At 37.8% G+C, this 24,328-nt stretch overlaps 3 protein-coding genes across 5 annotated transcripts; 2 read left to right on the forward strand and 1 right to left on the reverse strand.

The window, feature by feature from the left end:
• The first annotated feature begins 1,275 nt into the window (after positions 1-1,275).
• LOC120002339 (disease resistance protein RPP13-like) lies at positions 1,276-5,410 on the forward strand. Its single transcript, XM_038851062.1, has 2 exons — positions 1,276-4,066; positions 4,766-5,410. Exon 1 carries the CDS (start codon positions 1,312-1,314, stop codon positions 4,042-4,044), a length of 2,733 nt encoding a protein of 910 aa, XP_038706990.1. The 5' UTR covers positions 1,276-1,311; the 3' UTR covers positions 4,045-4,066; positions 4,766-5,410.
• A 1,519-nt stretch (positions 5,411-6,929) lies between these two features.
• Positions 6,930-18,117, reverse strand: LOC120001630. 2 transcript variants are annotated; one of them, XM_038850036.1, is made up of 10 exons: positions 17,800-18,117; positions 15,811-17,470; positions 14,101-15,567; positions 13,399-13,784; positions 10,618-12,356; positions 9,680-10,121; positions 8,575-8,737; positions 7,994-8,097; positions 7,767-7,858; positions 6,930-7,671 (listed from the first exon to the last, which is right to left on the reverse strand). In XM_038850036.1, exons 1-10 carry the CDS (start codon positions 18,042-18,044, stop codon positions 7,595-7,597), a joined length of 6,375 nt encoding a protein of 2,124 aa, XP_038705964.1. In that variant the 5' UTR covers positions 18,045-18,117; the 3' UTR covers positions 6,930-7,594. The 2 variants fall into 2 exon arrangements, with proteins under 2 accessions (XP_038705964.1, XP_038705965.1); XM_038850037.1 differs by having other exon boundaries at positions 15,811-16,988; positions 17,800-17,935.
• A 1,216-nt stretch (positions 18,118-19,333) lies between these two features.
• Positions 19,334-23,662, forward strand: LOC120001631 (probable alkaline/neutral invertase B). 2 transcript variants are annotated; one of them, XM_038850038.1, is made up of 5 exons: positions 19,334-19,457; positions 20,134-20,621; positions 21,192-21,623; positions 22,284-22,842; positions 23,026-23,662. In XM_038850038.1, the coding sequence occupies exons 2-5, from the start codon at positions 20,190-20,192 to the stop codon at positions 23,319-23,321; spliced, it is 1,719 nt and encodes a 572-aa protein (XP_038705966.1). In that variant the 5' UTR covers positions 19,334-19,457; positions 20,134-20,189; the 3' UTR covers positions 23,322-23,662. The 2 variants fall into 2 exon arrangements, with proteins under 2 accessions (XP_038705966.1, XP_038705967.1); XM_038850039.1 differs by having other exon boundaries at positions 19,392-19,457; positions 20,116-20,621.
• The last annotated feature ends 666 nt before the right edge of the window (positions 23,663-24,328 follow it).

The following is a 24,328-nucleotide window of genomic DNA, read 5'->3' on the forward strand; positions in this document are numbered from 1 at the left end:
AGTTTTTGAATGCAGTAAGTGGATTTTCTAATGAGATTCAGGCATAAAAATGATCTATAAAAGTCTTGCATAAACAATTCAGGGAAAAAGAAGGAAGCATCAATCATGAAATTGATCATTTAGGAATAATGATGGTGAGATGTTCATGCTTTTACCACATATAGTGTGTGTTTGGCAGAGCGGTTGTGTTAATTTTCAATGCTAGTTGTTAAGTTGTGAAAAAAAAAAAGCTGAGCTTAAAGCTCTAAAATAAGTTTTGAGGTGTTTGGTAAAGCTGTTGTTAACGGTTAAGTTGTGTAAACTATATTTTGTTTGTATTATTATTAATTTATAAGTATAATTTATCATGTAAAAATTATAATTACTTTAATTTAATATTTAAATATCCATTTAATAAGTATAATTATCAACTTATAAGTATAATTACTAATTTATTATTAATGTATAAATGTAATTATTAATTTATCAATATTTAATATTTAATATTTAATACCAAATTTTGGGACGCACAAAACATAAAAATTAAAAAAAAAAAATAAGTCACTTTAAGGGGTGGGACCCATGCCCACACCAAAATGAAGAAAAAGCTCCTAATGGGTGGTACCGCCCTCAAATTTGTGGTGTTTGGTGAGGCGGTCCCATTTTTGGAGGACCACTAGCGGTAGTGCTTTGCAAACCACCTCACCAAAGACAGCCATAGAGTTGACCTGACTCAAGTCAAGTTTTTTTTTTTTGAGAAAGGCAAGTTCGGGGATTGGCAATTACCGACTTTGCTACTAGTTTTAGTCTTTTAGAAGTTGACTTGATAGAAGTAGTTGGTTCAGTGCTTTCAGCTACGAAATTAAATGATTTTTTTTTGTGACCGAGGAACTTATATGAGAGAAATGAGACTCTTATCCCCTCCCCGAAAGTGGGCAAATCCACAGGACTAGAAAAACCTCTAGCGTCATCCGTCCTAAACCCAGAGATAGACAAATATTCCAAACTTGTTCGAACTCCCATTTGCTTTAAGCCCAGAGATATAACCAACTGTGCTATTGATCTGTGGTTGAAACGATATTTTCTCCAAGCTATAACATAAATAGGAAGTCATGGCTGAACTGTCGAATCTATGCCCTCCTGGTAATTGGCTGGCAATGGCGCAAAACAGCCGAGTATTCTTTATTTCACAATCATGAGAGTAGACTTTCAGTGACAGAATTATATGTTAATACCCAAGTGGCCTTAGTTGAAATCAGGGACTCAGCCAGTCAAACAAAACAGGCTAGCAGAAATTGATTAGAAAATAGAAGCAGCATATATAATATATTCATGATATTGACAATAAGATATAGAACTTCATTAGAGGCGATAGAGGGGTATCCATTGAAACTCCTACATCCAGAGAAAGTAGAGCTTATTTTCCTGTTGCAGGACAAAACCAACGAGAAAATAATGGCTGAAGCTGTTGTTTTCTTTGTGGTGCAAAGGCTACGTGATCTGCTAATCCGTGAAGCAGTATACTTGCATGGAGTGAGAGATGAAGTGAACTGGATGCAGAATGAATTGACAAGGATGCAGTGTTTTCTAAAGGATGCAGATCAAAGGCAAGAAGCGGATGACAGAGTGCGCAACTGGGTGTCCGAAATCAGAAACGTCGCATATGATACAGAGGACATCATTGACACCTTCATTCTCCAAAAGGCGCATGAAAGAAGAGGCGTTTCGGCTTCCGTGAAGAAATATGCTTGTATCTTTAATCATGGGGTGCATCTCCATGGCATCCGCGGGAAGATTGAAGAACTCAAGAAAACAATCCTTGACATCTCTCGCAGTCTAGATGTTTACGGAATCAGAAATGCTGTCGACATAGGAGAACCAAGAAGCACAAGCTCAAATGAGAGACTGAGAAACCTAAGGAGGACTTCCTCATGTGCGGACAAGGAGCAAGTTGTTGGATTTGAAGACAGTACAAAGATATTGATCGGGCAGCTCCTTAAGAAAGAACAAGAGAGAGTTGTGATTTCCATTTTGGGAATGGGTGGCTTGGGAAAGACAACTCTAGCAAGGAAAGTTTTCAACTCCATTGATGTCAAAGGAAGATTTGATTTGTATGCTTGGGTTTGTGTCTCTCAAGAGTACACCACCGTCGATCTTCTTCAGAGAACTATAAAGTCCTTCCACAAGCCAACTAAAGAAGACTTGGAGCTGATGGAGAGGATGACTGAGGAAGATTTGGAGCAACACCTCTATGAGCTTTTGAAAAGGAGAAAGTACTTGGTAGTCATTGATGATGTGTGGCACAAAGAAGCATGGGAGAGCTTGAGAAGAGCATTTCCAGATAATAGGAATGGAAGCAGGGTCATCATGACCACTCGCAATAAGGCTGTTGCTACGATTGCAGATGAGAAGAGCTTTGTTCACAGACTCCGATTTCTAACGCGAGAGGAGAGCTGGAGATTGATGTGTAAGAAGGCATTTCCTGATAGTATTGTTGCAGGATATTGCCCTCAGGGACTAGAGGAGTTGGGACGGGAATTGGTGGACAAATGTGGTGGATTACCACTTGCAATAGTAGTGTTGGGTGGACTGCTGTCAAGAAAACAGCCTCATGAATGGCATGGAGTGAAAGATCAGATATGGAGGCATTTGACAAAAGATTCAGTTCATGTTTCGGCAATATTAGCTTTGAGCTACGATGAACTGCCATATCAGCTGAAGTCGTCCTTTCTATACTTAAGCCTCTTCCCTGAAGACTTTGTTATCAACACAGAGAAGCTAATTCGTCTGTGGATAGCAGAAGGGTTCATACCACAAGGTGAAGGAGTGATGGAGGATGTGGCAGAGGAATACTTGAAGGAGCTTGTTGACAGAAGCATGATTCAGATAGCTGAGAAAGATCTCGAAAGGATTAAAGCTTGTCGGGTACATGATCTTCTTCGGGATCTAGCAGTCAAGAAGGCTAGAGAGCTCAAGTTTCTTGAAACATATGATGGTAACATGAATTCATCATCTTCTGCTTCTATTATCATGTCATGTCGACGACAAGCAATTCATTCTGGGAACGTGAGGTATGTTTCTTTAGAACATTTGAATACCCATTTACGGTCACTATTTTTCTTCAACCCTGACCGTGAATTGCTCAAAGTAGAGCAGTTGAAGTTTATTAAGTCAAAATTCAGACTACTGAGGGTGCTCGACTTAGAGGAGACTAGGATTCAACCTTCAAGTCCTTCTGGGAAAGTAGTGAGATTGTCTGATGCTATAGGAAAATTGATTCACCTAAAATACTTGGGATTCAAGAGTGTTGACACTGTGGAGTTCCCTTCATCCATTGGAAACCTTAGAAGCCTCCAAACCTTAGTTGCAACAGGCAACTCAAACTGGATATTGCCTGTAGAGATATGTAAACTGAGTCAGCTAAGGCATTTGATTGCCCGAACTCAGGGTTTCCTGCCTGTCAGCACTTTAACCAACCTCCAGACTCTGAAATCTGTCAAGTTCAGTCAGTGGGTTGAAATCGACACAACGGATATGATAAATCTTCGCGAGTTGGAAATTCGTGAAATACTCTTGACAGATATAAGCACATTTTCACTCTACTCCATTGCACATTTGAAAAGTCTGCGATCCTTGACCCTGCAAGCAACCAAAGCCTTTCCTCCACTGCTGCCCCTTTGTGATTGTCCACATCTGCTCAAGTTAAAGTTAGATGGAAAAATAGAGAATCTGCCGGAAGAACACGAGTTTCCTCCGAATCTTACAGTCTTGATCTTAGTCCGCTCTAAACTCAAGCAAGATCCAATGCCAATACTGGAAAATTTACCAAACCTGGCCTTTCTAGACTTTGGAATTGATTCCTTCCTCGGATATGAAATGTTTATAACATCAGAAGGGTTCCCTCAACTCCAAGCACTAAGGTTTTCATGGGTGCACAGCTTGGAGAGCTTAGAGGTTGAAGAAGGAGCTATGCCTAGACTCAGTACTTTCAGCGTCGAAGATTGCAACGATTTACTGATGGTCCCTGAAAGATTGAGGATGCTCCCGGTTTCCCAAGATTGGTGACCTAAGGAAGGAAATTAAAGCAGTAAGAACTGAAGCATTGATTCATCTTTACTTTCCTTTTGGTTCAAAATAATCAAGGCTCATTTCCAATTCAATGAAAGCTTCTTAAGTATTGCAACGCAATAGGAATTTAGTATTACTCAAGTTACACTCCCTTCTAGAATGCGAGCGAAGTATCATGATCCCGTGTAGGAAAATTGATACAGGACTAGTGCCATGTTATTTACAACAAAAACAAAACCGCTTAGTAGGATTGAAATGCCACGTTGTTAGAATCACACAAAACTTGACTGAGTGACTCGTATTAACTTGGTTATCACGACTAGTCCCTATGCGACTACCCCTACCCTAGTTTTGCTAAATTTCATTGTTTAGGGTATTTAAACGGACTGTTTTATGTTTTAGGGGTATTGTCGTAATTTTGCCTTTTTTCTTGACCTTTTTAGGGTTGTAGAGAGCTTTAATGGTAATGAACTTTTTGATTTTGAAGAAATATATTGAAAACCCTTGAGAATTCCTCTCAAATCGGTGGATTCCAATGCCTTTTTCTTTAATTAAATGTTGGTTTGATCTTTGTTATTGTTTCCATCGGGATGGATCCAAAGGGCCCTGTCTTGGAGAGGTTCCCACGATGTAACAAAGAAAAGAAAAGAATTATTACTAAAATTGTATTGAGATTTTTGTTTCTGCTTCATCTGCTCCTTTTTTTTTCTTCCTGCAGAATCCTTGAGAAGATCAATCCTTGAGTGTGCATGATTCAAAGATAAAAAGTGAAAAGTTGCTCTTAAGTTCAGGGTACACTCAAAGCATACGTGCCAAAACCAACCTTACATACTGGAATACAAAACAAACCTCACTCTCCATTCCTAAAACTGAGAAGAGAAGAGGAGAAAAATTAATGGAGTGGTTCTACACCAGAAGAAGAGGTCCTGAGTGGAAACAAGGTTGGACAGGCCAGACCCTGTCTTCTATTTCCACACCACCACTGCCATTGCTCACCATTTTTGGGATTGTCATAGTCTTGTTGTGGCTCTCTCAGTACACAGAATACAAGGCACAGTTACACCACGCAACCACCAACTTCCAGCTCTTCATCTTCCTTCTGCCAATTCTGCTGATAATCTTCATGGCTTCATATTCTGCCAATTGGAGCTTCTCCTATTGGCAGCACCAAAATCTGAGTGGGGGCTCTCCTTGGGGTATTGCCATATTGGTTGTGATTGTTCTGTTTTTGGTCTCTTATCAGTCTTCTTTTCGTTCCAACTGGTCTGGTCCCCTTTGGAGATCAGATTAATGAAGTTGTGGGAACAAATTTTCTCTACAAGAAAGGATAATATAGTAAAATATGTGCTGTAATACTTGTAATGATGTTGGAGTCATGTTTGATCAGTTGCATAATTTAGGTTTACTCATGGAGTCATGTTTGATCAGTTGCATAATATGTTTATGCTTGCGGTCAGTAACAGCAAATCCATCTGAGCCCTAAGCAACATTAATTAATAAATCTTAATCTTGGATATTTAGTGTCGGTTACATAAATCATCAAAACACAAACAACTCCAAATTGAATCATGAGTTTCCAACCCTAACCAGCTAATTGGGTGGCATGATACGAACAAGACTAAACCAATGTTTAATAAAAAAAACACAAAACTGGAATCTACTCTATCGAGAGAAAACTCCTCCCTTTTAAACAAAAGTCTTCCCTTTTTTGTCTTTTTGTCTTCTCATTTCCTACACGCCACCACCTTTTCCCGTTTTCTATTTCTCTCTTCCTACACGCCACCACTTTTCTCCTTTTTCTATTTTTTTTCCTTTTAAATTTTCTAGGGCTTTGTTTTTGACAATTGGGTCAAAACTTGAGCTTATTTTGGAATTGGGTATTAAGTTCTGGGTTTATGAGCCCACGGGCTTTTAAACAAAGAAAATAGTTGAGATTTTATTTTCCTTGTTTTAATGTTATTTCAGATTTCATTTTTCATATTTTTTCGTTTATTATTATTTTTGGCTGGACGAAAACCGATTGCAAGTTTTGGTATATTTCTTCAATGACGAAAGGTGATAAGTCCTAGGATCGGCTACAACATTAATATATGAGAAACATAAAAAAATGAAATCACAAAAAAGTTCCTAAAATATAAAAAATACCCATTTGAGGTCCTAAATAGTGGAATTTGTCAAAAATAAGGTTCCGTAGTGACGTCTTGACAACCACATCAAAATGAGTCTTCTAGTCAAATTTCGGACAATTTTGACAACGTGGCTTTTCTATCCTACTAGTCTGTTTCTTTTTTATTACTTTGACACTAGTCCTACATCACGTAAAACAAGCATTCTCAATTTCTCATTGATGGAATTTTTTTCTATCACTTAAGGTCTTGTTTGTTTGCTGGGTTTAGAGGAGTTCATCTCGAGCTTGTTGGGTAGAGTTCACAAACCCTGTTGAACCCCTCCCAATAATAGCCCTTTTATAAACTCAGCAAAAGAACAATGTTAAATCCTCAAATTTGTGCTAAATTCCCCATTTTATGACCCCCAAATCTAAGTGACATTAAAATAACTATTGATTTATTGATTAAAAATACATATGTAGCAACCATTTCACATACAACACTTCACATTAAATGAGAATATTTTGATATTACTTTTTGAAATTCTCAAGCATTATCTCTTATATTATGGGCATAACATTCATTTTAAACACCTTCCAACCCACGCCCTTACAAAACAAAAGTGTTCCTAATCTGCAACGTCTCCTCACCCCTTCCAACCCAACCACTCCGAGTCCCTCCGCCAAACAGGGTCTCAATATGCTTAATTTGGCATGGTCTCTAACGTGTATATTAGTATGGCTAATATAACAAGAAAAGTGAATGTCACTACAATTGGCAAAGAAATTAATAATAGATTACTTTAGGAAAAAACAATGAAATCAGCTAGATGATTACGCTCGTACATGACTTCTAGTGAAGAGAAAAAAGAAATGACCATGTCTAGCTATAGAATTCAAGTACAGTAATTACATGCCACATCACATTCATATCCTCTGTATATCTCTCATCCTTTTCACCATTAGCTTTGCAGCCTAGGCGTTGCAGACTTACATGTTCAAACCACAAAAAAAGAAGCTCTTTTACTGTTTTATAATACGAGTCTAAAACCTTCTTGAACTCAGCCACTGCAACCAGATGCATCGTAGAAAGCTCGGCTGGACATATTCCTCTTTTAAATCTCATCATTGCTATGTATTATGCAGGAGTCACTCCATCCGAATCTTTCATATCACTCTCGTCCTTTTCACGACTATGTTTTGCAGCCTCAGTGATACAGGTTCAAACTATGAAAACATCTCTTCCACAATGTGGGTGTGTACAACCTTCCTGAACTCGGCCACCACAACCAGAACCTTGTGTGCGCTGAGTACCTTTTCTTTTCTGCATATCAATGACTTACAGTCCACATACAAGTTTACGGAGTCACCTGTGCTAGGAGCTGAATCAAAACTTCATCTTTACCTAATGGGTCGAATAGACTAATGGTGAAATAAAGATTAGACTTTTCCCCCATACTGGAAATTCATCTTGTAATCATGTTTCAGGGTAGCCAGCGTGTTTCTACAAGGTCCCTCTACAAGAAGAATCAGACCAGAAGAAAGGTTAAGACCAAAGCATATGTCATCTACAGTCGTACTTCAAAATAGTGATGAAGTCGACTTTACTCACCACCAAATGCAGTATGAAGATACTGAAGATCATCAGCTGAGCAAGTATCAATTAAAGCATAGACACCAGGTCTCAGAGCTTCATCTATCTCCCTGCAAGTTAAGAAAACAAGAAAACAAATCCCTTGTTAGCGTGCAATTTCGAATATTTATTTTGAAACTAGAAAGTGAAGTTATAAAACCGTATCACATTGCAAGATGAGGAATATGAAGGTGAACTGAGATCACCTCTTGATGCCAGTTTTAAGAGGACCATATCCCGAATAAACCCATATGTAAGCGGATAAAAAATTGAAACAGTGCCGCCCAAAGACATCTTTCTGTTGTCTTAACTGTTAAAGACAGCCATAAAAGGAAAATAAATCAATAAAACTGAGATGTCATATAAACATAAACACCAATAGACAAGACACTCTGGAACTCCCAAAGAGTGAGCATCATCAACTGTGGATGTGTATATGCAAACGACAAAATAATTATAGCATGCCAACTGCCAAGCAATCAGAACAAACAAAACCCACTTCTCTCAACCACCTTAACCAACCGCCAACTTCCAAAAGTTTGATGAGTGAGATTACCACTTAACATGAAAAATTTAGCGTTTCCAAGAAATAAGTTTGGCCTTGCAAGGCATAAATGTTTATAGTCTATGACACACAGTCCTATATTCTTCCCCACTTTTTTTTTTTTCCATGGCAATAGTTATCGATTAATTTAGTATGTTCTTTTTTGGGAAGTTAACCTGAAATTTAAAAAAGTATAGGCATTTTCAGTGATAAGTGATAACATGTTAAAATACCATCACAAACCTCTTCATAAATCCGTCGGAGAAAAGATGCGCACTTTACTCCCTCCTGCACTTTCCATGAAAAGCACTCTTTTCCGACTGGAGAACTAGTATCCACTGTCTCCAAACAATAAAGAAGTACACAGGTAGATTCCTCAAGTAGAACGATGCACTGTTCACTCTCACTACAAATTACACAACAGTCATTGCTAATGAACATAAGTCTATTTAGGAACTAGACAAAAATAGAAAGAAACGCAGAATATACATGCAAACTGTGGAACAAATCAGAAAGCAACAATATTTTAATAAGAAAAGGATAAAAAGCAATGTGACTAATATTTTCTTCCAAAGAAAAGTTCAATTATAAAAAAGCATAAGACGTGTGATACTGGTACGAAAACCAAAATACCATTCTGCAAGCGTATTGATGGATTTGAAATTTCATCATTTGATCTCTGACATCAAAGTACGTAAGAACTTCATTTGACATCAAAGTAAAAGTGAAAAACAATGTTCACACACTCATCAATCCACTTTAGAAATATGGCATACTACCAAGTGGAGGAAAAGAAAAAGAACAATCTGGGCCTTCAGGCATCATACCCATCTCTCAGTTGTTTTACCATACCCATCAACACCTCTCCAAAACAAATGAACATCATCTCTTCCTAATTTTTTTTTCTCTCTTTCTTTTCTGAGAAACTTCATTTCCATCAAGTTAAGAACATCATCTCTTCTAAATACAGAAATTAGGTGACACGGTGCAGTTATTTGATAACAAAAGGTTGAAATCAGAGCAGAAGTACATGAAGATATTTTGCAAAAACAAGCTGTCATTCACAAAGCAAGAAGAACCAATATGTTGGTTCACAAAGAGAGAGCCATGAAAACGAAGACTGCCAGGACATTGACAAACCAACTTGGAAGTGATTTAGAATTTAAATGACTCTGGGGACTCTGCAAATTGAGGATGAATCATTTCAAATATTTATACAAAAGCTTTTAATCACATGGCTTCTTTGCCATTCAATGGAGTTTACCTTTCCTGATATAGAACTTCAAATGTCACACTGATAAAATATGATAACCCTTCTATTAACAGTGAACTACGAAGGTAAAAGTACCTTTTGTGATGCTTCAAAACTGTGTACAATAACCGGCAGCAAGCAGCAAAGAGTTCTACGGAGAATTGCCGATCTACAACAGATGGATTCAAGCTGGCAGCAGAATCACAGTCTTGGTTGTTGGAAACTAAGGAAAAGTGTGATGGAACTGGAGCCTCAGAGCGTCCAAGTTGATGAAAATCTTGAAAGAGTGCAGCAGGTATATGTAGAGCCTGCCCAACATGCCAGGAGTCCATTTGAAACAAAGAATGTTTTCCAGAAATTCTTGTTAGTACCTCAACACACATAAGAATAACTGATCCTTGATCTGGACAACTGTCAATTTTACTATCAACCGTCCTCTCATAAAAAATTAATGGATTCTGCAAGTGCAGAATTATGTTGAACAAACCAGCAATAAAACCCTGAATGTGTCTTTTAACAACACTCAAGTGTTTGCGACCTACAAAGCAAGTAAAGAGTTAGAACAAGCACATTCCAGTCAATTATGAGAAATTATACTCAAGAACGTCATTGCAGCGAAATAAATTTCAGTCGGGACATTTTCAGATTTCATTTTTGTTCTTTATCTTTTCAGGAGGGATAAATTAGTACATGAAGCAACTGGAGTTCAAGTTCAAGGAAAAAAATAAATAAACAAAGAACTTGTTACTAATTTTCAATTTTCCACTAACCACACTAGCCATGGTCATAAATTGTCCATAGTCTAGGATAAACTGTAACCAGTAAACAAATCTTGGCCTACTTCCCATTCTTCGAAATTGAACTCAAATCAAATGAAAGACCGCATAGTATCTCAGCTCCGAATGAGGGAATTCAAAAACAAAATCTATCTATATACAACATAAAAGCGCACCAATTCTGTTAGAACTTTTGATCAACAAAAATATTTCCATTAATTACATTACTAACTTCAAAAAATGCAGATAACCTATTACCTGAAGCATATTCCAGAACAAGATCCAAGCAATCAATGCCGGCAGCAACAATGGGGGACACTTTTCCACCACCTATGCTTCCAGTTTTTATGTTATATATTACTGTACCGTCTTCCTGCACCCCCACTAGTGCTCTCTCTATAGCCTGTATGGCAGACAGCATATGCAACTCTGATGCATTCTTTATGAGCACTTTGAATGACATCCTCAACCTTGCTTTAAATTCATCCAAGAAGGATTTCCCATGTGCAAAACCTGCTTCAGATGATCCCATTTGGCTAGCAAGTGTCTTGGTACTCGACTCTGTCTCATGAGAAGCTAAAGTAGCTTCTTTTCCCTGTAAAAAGATGCACTTCCCTAACGCCTTCAAATGCAAGACAATTAGTCTGGCATACAGATTTCTGGTCAAGGTAGGATTAGTCAAGGGAAACTGACTTGCTATTTCTTCCAAATACTTCAGAATACCATCTAACCAGACAAATGAAAAGGTCAGTGGCATCTCGGTCATGTTTGCAAACTCTAACAACAAGACTTCTGAAATGCCAATAAAAATTGGCACCAACTTGGAAAACAAAGGAGTATACCTAATTTTCAAATTTAGCCTCAAGATAGCTGCAAAAGCAATCAGTAGCTCTCGGAGCAAAAATGCAAATTCGGGATGATCACCCTTCAGAAAACTTCGCAAAAAATGCTTATTTAAGCATACGCATTCGTATGGGTCAACCTCGCCAAGAATACTGGAAGGGCATTTTGTGTTCTCCAGCTGTGAGCCACACGTATGACCACGAGCATTGGGAGAATCATCATTCATGACAGATGACGCCAAGCAGGTTACTGCTGCTCCAGTTTGTAAGTGCTCTTCACAACATAAAATGTCAGTCTCATCAAATTTTTTTAGCAAGGATGCACCTGAATCCAATGAACCAAACTTGTTGTCAGACTCTTGAAGACTGTGAGCATTATATGAATTCCAAGGCTGTTCATGATCCTCAATAACAAACATCTGTAAGAAGAGGCTAACAAAATCTGAGAACACATTTATGTGAATATCAAGTTCAGATATATCTTTGCATTTCCGTTTTCGAGATTTCACTTTTTCTTTGCTAGCTTCCGCATCTCTACAGTTCAAAACAGATGCTAAGCCCCAAAACAACCCACTAAAGCAAGAAACTATGCAAGATAATTGGTTTATATATACAACAGCCCAACTAACTTCCACTTCCTCACAAGAAAAGGAACCTTTTAAAGTATGTAAGTTTTGCATCTGTTCCTTTAAACTCTCAGCTATATGGGACACACTTTTACAAATTTCCATATCTTTGATAGAGTAATTCTGCTCATGGGCAACGCCAGAGCAGCAGTCTTCTACAGAAGAGCTCCCAGCAGCCAAAAGGGAATGAACTGTGTCGCGAAACTGATATCTGCTTAGTGTCAAAAGCACATGAGATGTATGATCAATCAATGAGAACATCGTTTCTCTACCTTTATCAGAATTTTTTCCTAATAAGGCTTCTTGAAGCCTGATCACCACAGAGACTGACTTGAAAAGCCATAAAATAATGAATGAGCTCTCAGAGAAAAATGGAATAAGTAGGCATTGGCTAGCTTCTGTTTTCTCGCAGAATTCCATGAGTAGATACTTCAAAACCCTCCGACAGGAAACAAGCAATTTCAAGAGCTCATAATTTGCATGTGAGGATAGTGCATCCTGGCATTCTAATAAGCTGCGAACAATGAGCCTGAAAAAAAATCAATGAAAGTGGCACACTAACCATGCTAAGTGTCTGCACCAATGGAAAACTTCAATTCAAAATATAAGTAAGCTACTGCAGTACATATCTAATGGTCCTTCAAAGATTAAGGTAACAGAAGGGAAGTGGAGACTCTATCATGCTCTCTCAGCCCATAAGCATTGCACTAGAATATGACATGCCAATAAAGAAAATGTTAATTTGTCCATCCTTCTCAGGTGGTCCACATTATTTAGTCCCAATAATATCAGCTTCCAGAATTTTTAGGACACTTTCAACCAAACAGTGATAAGGTTAATCCATTGTAGCCTAAGTGTCACAGGTTCAAACTACAAAAACCACCTCTCACCAATCCAAGGAGAGGCCACATACATTAACCCTCTCTAGCCTTGCATTAAGGAAGAGTCCCATGCTCATGCACTAGGTTGACTTTCCTTCTACAAAACAATCTAGCCATGCCTTTATATTCGTAGCACTGGCACAGGAAATGCAACAAGAGCATTTCAATACGATCATTCCAATTTTACAGCCTTCAGATATAAAAGACTAGCTCTGGTCCAGATTTGTTTACCTTAGCTGACAGGAAGACCTCAAAGGAGTGAAGTCGATGCCATGGATAGAAAAGAGTTAGGAGCACTGGGTTGACAATTCTTTTTACAAAAGAATCTGACCAGTCCTTAATATTTCTAGTGCCAGCACAGTGGCACACATATGCCATCAAATCATTCCTATATCATCATTCTTATTTAAAGACTTCTAATGGTAACTCCAAGCCATTTCTTTTCAGATTTGTTTGACCTATCGAACTTTAATAGTAGAAATCATAGCTAAGCTAATGTGAGTTACTCAGTCTTACAATGGCATTTCATTAGAAAATTACAACCTCTTATGAGCATAAACGCACTATCTACTAACATTTTAAGCTATTAAACGGTAAAAATCACATAAGTTTTTGCCAAGCAGTCTTTCTTGTTAAGAATAGAGTATACAAATACTTCTGCAAATAAAATGAAAGGTGATTATTCATTACCTTTCAAGGTTGAGTATATAGGTAGCATATAGTGGGAACGATCTGGAGTTCATATATCCTTTTGGCATCCAACACAAAAGATCAAGCAAACTTCGACAATCTGTAAACTTCACATCTCCTGTTAATTTAAGGGCTTTCTGTTCTTGGCAAATTCCACTAGGTAACTTATCGGATGAACAAGCAATAAGCTTTTCCTGTGAAAAATCATGGATGCTAGACTTCCTGCTTGACACAAGCCTTGATGAGTTTTCAAGAGCACTCAAAACCTCTGCCCAATTTGGTGATGAATCAAAATCTAAATCCCCATCTGGAAGGTTATTAAATAATGGTAGCACTGATTTCTCCAATATATGGCAAAACCTTGATGGCAAATGCCTGCAAACAAACTAGTAAAAGAGCCAATGAAAATTGATGAATACAACAGCTTTCATGATAGCCTAGCACATCTGTGCCCACACTGATAGAAAAATAAATCATAGAAGCAACGAAACATGTAATCTTAGAAATAAACAGGAACACGTGCAAAATAACAGTTTGTGATTCAGCATGAACCAAATCTAGAACGTGTGTGCATATGACTTTCGTGTGTGTGTGTGTGGACGTGCAAATTTGCACGAAACAGAGTTGTGTATGCTAGTAAGACAGAGAGAGAGAGAGAGAGAGAGAGAGAGAGAGAACAAACTTGTAATCTACAGTTCTTACTTTATTTTCATACAGAATGGCATCACTTAGAAGCTCTGATGATATTTGATGCAAAGTTAGTTTCAGCAAACCAGCTTTGTCAACAGGGTGCTTTCCAGTCTCTGCAAAGCCGTTTCTCATAGAGGGAAGGGAAGCACAGATCAAGAGTGAGAGGAACATTTTCAACTTCCTTTTAGCAGCATGAGCGCCCCAAATATCAGTATTTTGGCAAAGAATCCACCATATGGCAGTGGGCAATGACTTCATGGTCAAAGTGCCAAGACCAAAATCCCATTTATCACTTTCCTGTAGATTTTGAACAAGTGCATTCGTACAAGCTGCATCATCAGAAAAGAAGATCGACGACGGATCACTACTCAACATTGGAAGGTAACCCATCATGAATTCAGTTAGACTCACTGCCTCTTGCTTAAGAACCGATAAACGCCTTCTCCACTTTTTGTTTTTCTTCCGCAACGATGACAACTCACCATCATCAAGCGAATCAAGCTGAAGAAGATCATTTGTTTGCAATAAATAGTCTAAAGACTTTATCTGCCTGTTCAAATCAACAAGCCTTTGAAGGGCCATCATCAGAAATACAGGAATCACAGGAAAGCAATCTGAGATTCCATCCTTAAGATAAATGTCAGATACAGACTGGATGACAGTAAGAAGAGAATTTGAAGGCTGCAGAATCCAAGAAAAATAACCCTCCTTGGTCCAGTCAGTTTTTTCTATCCAATCCCTTCCAGAAAAGGCTGTAAATGAATCCCCCATTGCTGCAGACTTCTTTCTTGCTTTATCTGGAGCCATGAGGCTGATAGTTTGCCTATATAAGTTTCGACAAGAAATGTACATTCGAAAGAAGAATACAAAGACCCAATGACTGGATGCTCTAAATTTCAACATACTACTACTGTTTTCACCCACCTCATAGTCAAAAGCACTTCCTACGACAAAGAAAAGGAAGTCATTAGCAGCATTCAGTTCCCCAACCAAATTACACATGTATGGGCGGATTACATTCATCAGGTCCTCGATAGAATCTGCAACTAGGCTACTGTTCCCCGTGGTGACAATCAGTGAATCTACCACCAAAGCATACATTTCCGATAATCCCCTTCCAAATAGTTCTGCTTGCTGATCGAAACCCAGCATGCTAGAACTTTCCACATTAAGTCCTCCCAATTCCTTTCCACCAGCCAATGAACAACCTTCTTTCATCCATGCCATGGACTCTGAGAAATCTAAAATTAGCAGCCGAATACATTCTTTTGCATTCCCTTCTGGTATGGACTTTATAGCTTTGTGGACAGTAAGGTTAAACTCCCGTGAGCATAATAGAATTTCTACAGACTTCCTATATGTTCCATAAGGTGGAGAAGTTGTGCAGGGCAAGAAACTTGCATAACTTTGTTCATGATCAATGTCACATGTCATTATAAGCCTGATACCTTTACATAGGGAAAACACAATGTTCTCCACCTACAGTTGTTCAAAAACACAAGGATACAGCATAAGAACCATATAGAGGAAGATAATATCATTTAATTACTTTAAACAACAACTGCTAGAAAAATGGGGAAAATACTCTGAATGGAACAGATCAAGACAGAGTAGTAGCAAAGTGCAATTGTAAGAAATCAAAGAATTTTATGCTAAATATTGCAACTCAAACAATAGTCTAAATAAGATGCATGCAATCTGATTGGAAACTTTCCTACTAACCTGGCGAAGTTCACTATAGAGCTTAACCAGCTGGCATCCAAGGTCCAATATCTGAGAAGTTAACAGGCACTGATCCACAGCACTTGTAAATGAGGAGCCAAGGGCCAGAAAAGAAAGAATTATAAGCCATAAAATTGTTAAATCATTCCCAGTGACTTCATATTCAATATCCAAAAGATATCCTAAAGCGGCAAGTAGCTCTTTAGCTAATGAAGCTAACAATTTCTGCATCTCAACATCCATATTCTGGTTCGAAAAACAGAGCAAATTGGAAGCAGCTGACACAATTGCATCATAAATCTTCTTTAAGAAATTAAGGCAAGCTCCTTCAGAGAAATCCTCTGCTTTTACGTATAACTTTTCCCTTATGAAGCTAGCAAGTAAACTATTGATGGATTTGAGCACGCAATGGGCATCCAACAATAGAGGGCCAACTTCCATTTTAGCTTGAACATAGCCATTCATGTGGCGCAAAAGAGGATCCATAACGTGAGCAAAAAAATTAATAAGTGATTTTTTTGCTCCAGAATTTAAATTTCCTGGGAAGTAACTCTTATCAGGCCTTGCACTGTCACTTCCAGAGAACATTTTAGACACATGACCTGATAAATCCAATACAGAACGGCTTGCATCCTCTGATTTTCCATTAACTTTGCTATCTGTGTACAGCATTGAAGCTCCATTCCGCTTTTTCACCTGATCAACAAGTATGTGAAAAAGTTCTCCTACTCCAATCAATACGAATTCCTTCTTTGCAGCAGCCATCTTTTCCAGTTTATCAAATAAATGTCTATGATAACTCTTATTAACCATTTTTGAGTCTTCCGATTTTCCATCAGTGGGCACAGAATACTTCTCCATTCCCTGTAAGCTCAAAAATCCATCGATATGGACTGAATGAAACAATCCATGAGATAAAACTTCCTCCCCCACCTTTTGTAAGTTTCTTGTCCAACCAGAATTATTTGCAGCACTCTGTAATTGCAATATCGCCAATAAGTGCAGCAGTGGCTCTAGTAACTTATTTACGAGATCATGGAATCCATTTTTTCTAATAGGGTGGACCCTCAAAAATTTGGAGAATGGCTGAAGAACCAAACAAGAGAACCGGAGCGAGAAAACACCAGCGCTGCAACCCTCAAGTTTCTGTTCGTAACTTTTAAGCACAAGCTCAAGCACTGCATCAACAGTCAAAACCCATAAGTCCAAATTTTCATTTGACAAGCCACCATGTGATGAGAATACCAAAGAGACACAATCGAGCACGACTGTATACACTTTGAACTCTTCGTTAAGAAAATATATTCCATCTGGATGCAAAGACATGTCATTCAACAAGGAAATGGCATTTTTTGCAATACAACGAATACCCCGTAAAAGATTTCGTGAGAGATTCAAAGGAACATGCAATTTCAAAGACTCCTCCAAGCAGAACTTGAAGACCTCCCAACATCTATAATCCAAACAAGCCTCTTTTACTTCAGATAAATGTTTCTTTTGATCTAATGTGATCTTTTTATCAGTAGAAATTAACAATGACTGGATCCAATCACTCAGAAAAACTATTAGCCGTGCTATTTTCACAGTCTCATGATCTTCATCAATGTCACAGTCTCCTTTTGGCTTCCGGATAACAAAATTATAAGCCAGTTCCACCTTCCTGTGGAAAATTACGTAATGTTGAGGGTAAGATGCAGGGGGGGAAAAAAAGAACAAATAAAATTCCTTTGTAGTCACATTGACAAGAGTATATTCATTTTTTCTTCCAAACATATACGTCAACATTAGACCTCTCATTACTCTTTTGTTTCTTTCAACCACCATACTGTGACAGATAAATTTTTTTCAAAAAAGTTTCATGCAAGACTCATAATTTCATTGTTTTTCCTATTGGAGAATTTTATTTCCATTCATATAAGCCCTTACAGACATTGACGGGTCAACCGAGTGCGTGCGCATGTGTGCGTGTGAGTAGAGAGCGGAACTTACTTCTGAAGGTTAATATCTTTGTTCTTTATTGATAAAATCAAGTGTAAATTCGTCCAGGGACGCCCGAATTCGAGCTTCTTTTCCAGTTCTATGCTTTCCACGTCTTCAAAACCTCCAACTCCATCGGCTTTATTCCCTTCCGCTGAGGTATCACTACGACGCGTTTTTGAAGGTCTTCCTTTATCCTCGGGGCTTGTAAGCTTCCTCTTCTTCTTATTTGCTGATTTCAGTGATACATCCGCCATTATTGAACCCTTCGTGCTGCAAGAGACCTCAGCTAGTTTCTGTGAAGTTCAGGGTTTAGTAGGGTTTTACAGGATCGGGAGACTGAAACGGTGCGTTTGGACGGTTAAAATACTTTAATAGGTTTAAAATCTTACTTTACTTGGGCCCCTTAGATCGTCTAACTCTTTGGCCCACAAAATAGCCAAATGGGCCGCTTCAGTGCTATGGGCTGATAGCAGGCCGAGCATATGAAAGTTGGAACTGATCCATGATCCTTTTAAAAAAATCTGACTTGGGCTGGGCTCTATGGCCCAGAAGAACAGACATGGGCCAGAGTTTGCTTAATGGACTGTAAATAATACATAATTATCTCGTTAAAAAATAACAAATATAATATTTTTTAAGAGTAAATTGGAAAGAAGACCAATTTTTTAGAGCATAAGCTTTTATTTATGTTTTTATTTTATTAAACGCTGCTGCTAAAAAGAAAATAAAATGCCAACTACTCTATTATTTAATTGAGTCACGTAACCAAAAACCTATTTTAAAAAAAAAAGTCTATGATTATCCAACTTTTAGGTTTGTCATTGACTCACACATTAAGTTCCAATACCCTAAACCACTAATTTTTCTCTTTTAATAAGAAAATAACTCCATAATTAGCAAGAACCACACATTAGCAAAAAGATTTACGGGGTGTTGACTTTGGATATATCAATCAATTAATTAATTAATTAATCTCTTCTGGCACCCATGTGTCATGTGTAATGTTTTTATATTAGATATTTTTTGATAGGTGGAATAATATTGTGGACATTATTAAACATTATCCTCTATATATAAAAATTAGCAAATTTAATTAAGTTATAAAATGTAGTTATTTTTTTAATTCAATTCGCATCTTATTAATCATTATGATCACCATGTACCATACTGTTTTGGATCCTAATGACCGTACACGTGGACAAAAAGGCAATCCTTCACTGTCAAGATGCCCTTTTTGGCTGCAAAAATCTAAAATGCATGTCAGTCATTTTGGTTCTTATGACCCACCCAACCCAAGTTCCAACGCACTCAATCATTCTCGCAAACGTCATCATCTCAAACCCCATCAATCCCGTCACAGCAGTTGGAGGGCCCCACGTGGAACGCAATACATCACCAGCCGTACGTACAGCACCTACGCCAGCCTGGACTATGAGGGTCCGTCACCGCCATAAGGGCAAAAAACCTTTTCACCAGCCGGTCACCTGCTACCGGCTATTCCGGTTAGGTAGTCACTGGCCCACTTGATTGCATCAGTGAAGATCTTTGCTCCACTGTTATAATATGATAAATACATATAAACTCGCAGTCTCCAACTCTCAAGTGACTCAGCTTGTTTTGTTGATTCCTCGTCTGGAATTCTGAGGCTGGTCTCGGGCTCGGTTGTGGTTAGTTTTTGTGATCTTCATGTTAATTGATTCCTGTTTATGAAATTTTAGCCTCTGCTATTGATGATGAGAGAACCCAATTAGGAAATGTTAACAACATGTGCGTAAATTGGTTTTGGTTTTTTGTTCTGTGAAGGCTACTTCAGTTCCTGCTTCTTGAATCATTAAGATGTGGTTTGAGTCGTTTTTGTTGGTCAATTGCATGTCCACCTTGAATTATGAAATGGGTTTTATTGCGAGCTCCTGTTTGTAGCGTTATTGACGTTTTTCTTGACATGTACCTTCAGTTTCTGTTTAGTTTCTGAGAATGTTTGGAGAGAGGTAATGAAGAGTTTGAACCGTAGACACCTTTATTGAATGATGCAAAATGTTGGCACTGGATTCAATTGATTTGTATGGCAGGGCTGAACTTGAATTCATAATAGATAGTTTCATTTCCTCTCCTTTTCTTGGTTACTAATTGGGGGCATTGACATGATACATGTGATTTTTTCCTCCATTGGAGTGGTTGATTTGTGGCTTTGAGCTGTTCCAGTTGTGCATGGTTTATTGGATATTACTGATTGCTCCATGGTTATTTTACTGCATCAATTCAACTTCAAAACTATTTCAGGGTTAAAACCGTGTTTCTATTTGGCTTTTCTTTTATGAATTCAAGTTGTGGAACGAATTGCAGGTTGAACTCTACTCTCAATATCGGGTGACTCTTCAGTAACTTAAAGAATCCTGGGAATGTCTAACTTCACAGCGGACACTTCTCAAAATGGAAATGTGAACACCGCGGATGATGTATATACCATGGCTGAGATTGCAGAATGTGAATTCTCAAGGTTATTAGATAGGCCAAGGCCCTTGAATATGGAGAGGCAGAGATCATATGATGAAAGGTCTTTTAGTGAATTACCCAACGGATTTTCACCACTTTACTCTTCCAGAAATGCTGATAACTCTTCAAGAATATTTGACCATCTTGACTACAATGTACATTCACCGGGTAGAAGGTCTGGTTTTAATACCCCTAGATCACTGCTTGGTTTTGAGGCTCATCCTATGGTAGCTGAAGCATGGGAAGCTTTGAGGCGTTCCTTGGTGTATTTCCGTGGTCAGCCAGTTGGGACCATTGCAGCTTTAGATAATTCTGAGGAAGAGCTCAACTATGATCAGGTGAAGACCCAATATTCAGATTTCAGGTTCCTTGTGATGCTATTTAACTGTATATAACTACACTTTGTTACCTTTTACTTAAGTATATAGTGACTGAGAGGTTAGCTTATTTTATTTCAGTTGATTTTATACTCATGGTATTCACATTTTCTTGACAAGGAATGTTAATTGCATATAACCACACCTGACTTGCAAAGAACGTCATTGCATTAAAGATTCCACGTCTTATGGTAGCATTGGCTGGATGGGGAATGGTGTTCAGTAAGTTGTTGTGTTTTTTTTTTGTGGTTGAGGGTATAAAGAGTACCGTCTTTGAAGGACTTGGATAGAAAATTCATTGATCTGTGTATGCTATTATGCTACATTTTGATATTCCCTGCCTATCATGGGACATGCTATTAGCTTAATTAGACTTTCATTCATTTGAATCCTTCAATCATATCTCTCTCTAGATCACATCATTAGTCGTGATTGTGAAGGCTACTCTTACTCTTGATAACTTTTCACTGGCGTAACATAGTGCTTCATTTCCTATGAAGTTGGTTCTAAGAAACTTCTTTATTTCTGTAGGTATTTGTTAGAGATTTTGTGCCAAGTGCATTGGCCTTTTTGATGAATGGGGAACCTGAGATAGTCAAGAACTTCATTTTAAAAACACTTCGTCTTCAATCGTGGGAAAAAAAGATTGACAGATTCCAGCTGGGAGAGGGGGTGATGCCAGCCAGTTTCAAAGTTCTCCATGATCCAGTCCGAAATTATGAAACTTTGATAGCAGACTTTGGTGAGAGTGCAATAGGAAGAGTTGCTCCTGTTGATTCTGGGTTTTGGTGGATTATTTTGCTTCGAGCATATACCAAGTCAACTGGAGATTCATCCTTAGCCGAACTGCCAGAATGTCAGAAGGGTATGCACCTAATTTTGAGCTTGTGTCTCTCAGAGGGCTTTGACACATTCCCAACTCTTCTCTGTGCTGATGGGTGCAGTATGATTGATCGCAGAATGGTGAGTTCCTAACTTCATATGGCTTCAGACATTTGAACATTTGAGGAAAACACTTAAATAACCTTAGCAATCTCGGAAGTGAAATTTTTTCATAAGCTCTTGAGGTTATTCAGTACTGCCTTTTCTTTGTCAGCACTGATTTTTTTTGTTGACAAGCAAACGAATGACAGTAATAGCTGTTTTGTGTTTGTACCATAGTACAATGTGCATATGGTGTATGTTGACCTACGTATGAGAAAAGGATATACATACATACATATATATATATATATATATATATATATATATATATATGCATCTAGCTAAACCCTAGTGGTAAGTACTATCTATGTTTTGATATAGTTGCGTGGATTGAGTTTCAGGAGGCTTCTACTTCAGAAATGGCAGAATCTTTACCATGATCTGATGACTACAAATTGCTTTAGAAATTAATGGACAATATTTTTTCTGTGTGTTACTTTCACCATGGACTGCTTTCTGTGTTTGGGTCCCAAAATGGATGATAAGCAACAGTTGCTATTCCTTTTTCTTACTATGATACATCATTTTATATATTATAGCACAAGAACTCCAAGAGTTTCTCTGTGTGAATTTTTTTAGAATTATACTATTTGCCCATCTCTCATATATTGCATCTTACTTTTGTTTTTCCCTTGTCAGGGTGTTTATGGCTATCCTATTGAAATTCAAGCACTTTTTTTCATGGCTTTAAGATGTGCTTTGCTTTTACTCAAGCATGATGATGAGGGCAAAGAGTTTATGGAAAGAATCGTCAAGCGACTTCATGCCTTAAGCTACCATATGAGGAGTTACTTTTGGATTGACCTAAAGCAGCTTAATGACATATATAGATATAAAACAGAGGAATACTCTCACACTGCGGTGAACAAGTTCAACGTAATTCCTGATTCTCTTCCAGAATGGATTTTTGATTTTATGCCCACTCGTGGTGGTTACTTTATCGGGAATGTCAGTCCAGCAAGAATGGATTTTCGTTGGTTTTGTTTGGGCAACTGTATTGCAATTTTGTCATCCTTGGCAACCCCAGAACAATCCACTGCTATTATGGATCTTATAGAATCACGGTGGGAGGAATTGGTTGGGGAAATGCCATTAAAGGTATGCTATCCAGCAATAGAAAGCCATGAGTGGCGTATCGTAACAGGATGTGACCCAAAAAATACTAGGTGGAGTTATCACAATGGAGGATCCTGGCCAGGTTTGCCCTTTTCGATTAGTTTGAAATTTTCATAAATGCCACATGTTAATGGTTCTATTTTTATTCTATTATCTAGTCTCCTCAAGCCCTATTGCCATTTTGATATTCTTCATTTTCTCCTTCAAACTTTTCTGCTGAGTGTTAGTTTTTGAGATATATTATTGCTGCTGCTATTGTTTCCAGTGCTGCTATGGCTTCTCACGGCTGCATGTATCAAAACTGGGCGCCCCCAAATCGCAAGGCGAGCTATTGAGCTTGCTGAAGCTAGGTTGCTAAAGGATAACTGGCCGGAGTATTATGACGGAAAACTTGGTCGATACGTAGGGAAGCAAGCTCGAAAGTCCCAGACCTGGTCCATCGCAGGTTACCAAGTGGCAAAGATGATGTTGGAAGATCCATCTCATTTGGGTATGGTTTCGCTTGAGGAAGACAAGCAAATGAAGCCACTCATGAAAAGATCAAATTCATGGACCTTTTGATGTAGCATGTTACACATTTCTTTTGACACAGAGTTAAAATGATGCTACTGCTACCTTCATTTCCAACTTGAATATGTTGAGGTTCTTTTAGTATGTAACCAGGTATGATGCTTTTTTTGCTTCTTTGTTACTGCATTTAAACTACATAGTTTCTTTCCGCTTTATGAACACTGGGTCGCTTTCATTGAAATAACTCTGATAGAATGCTCTCTATTAGCAAGTATTACAGTGGCAAAGGCACATTATAACAGTAGAGTATATGAAAGAATTCATTTTTTCATTTTATTAATATCCCTACCTAATATAATAAAGTGCGTGAGTTTTGGGCGATTTCCGGGTGAGTTGTGTGTTTTTTTACTCTACTCTCGCGCTGCTGATTCAATTGTCCCGCATTTTTGTGCGGGTCAAATCGTAGGTTGATATAGTGTTATTTTGTTGTCCAGATATTAATCTTTTTTTATAGGTTATATGGGTGTTTGGTAAACTCCGATCGTGACAATAATATCAAAATATCATATATTTGATGTGTTGTGTGTTTTATGTCGTCGTATACATGAGTATATGAGAAAATCAGTAAGATTTCACTATGTGTATTTGTTTCTGTCATTTATTTCTATCTACGATCATAGTTTTTTGATCGTACTCTCATCAATTCATAATAAATCCATATTATTTCTTACTACTTCTGGTCATGTCATTTTAAGTCTTCATATTCACTTTCTACTATTTCTTATACAAATTCTTGTGAATCTCCTCACCGCTGCATCTCTATATCTATGTTGAACGTGATCATACTATCTTAAAACATTTTTTTCTCAACTTATATATTCAATTGGCGTTACTCTAACATTAGATCTAATAATTACATTTCATTCTATATTTTCTCGTGTGACCACACATCCAATGAAACATTCTACATTCATTTTATATATATATATATATATATTATTTGTTAATAGCCCAACTCTCATAATCAGACATCATTTTGGGCCATATACTTGACCTAT

This window comes from Tripterygium wilfordii, chromosome 7 (assembly GCF_013401445.1).
Source record: "Tripterygium wilfordii isolate XIE 37 chromosome 7, ASM1340144v1, whole genome shotgun sequence".
Classification (NCBI taxonomy): domain Eukaryota; kingdom Viridiplantae; phylum Streptophyta; class Magnoliopsida; order Celastrales; family Celastraceae; genus Tripterygium; species Tripterygium wilfordii.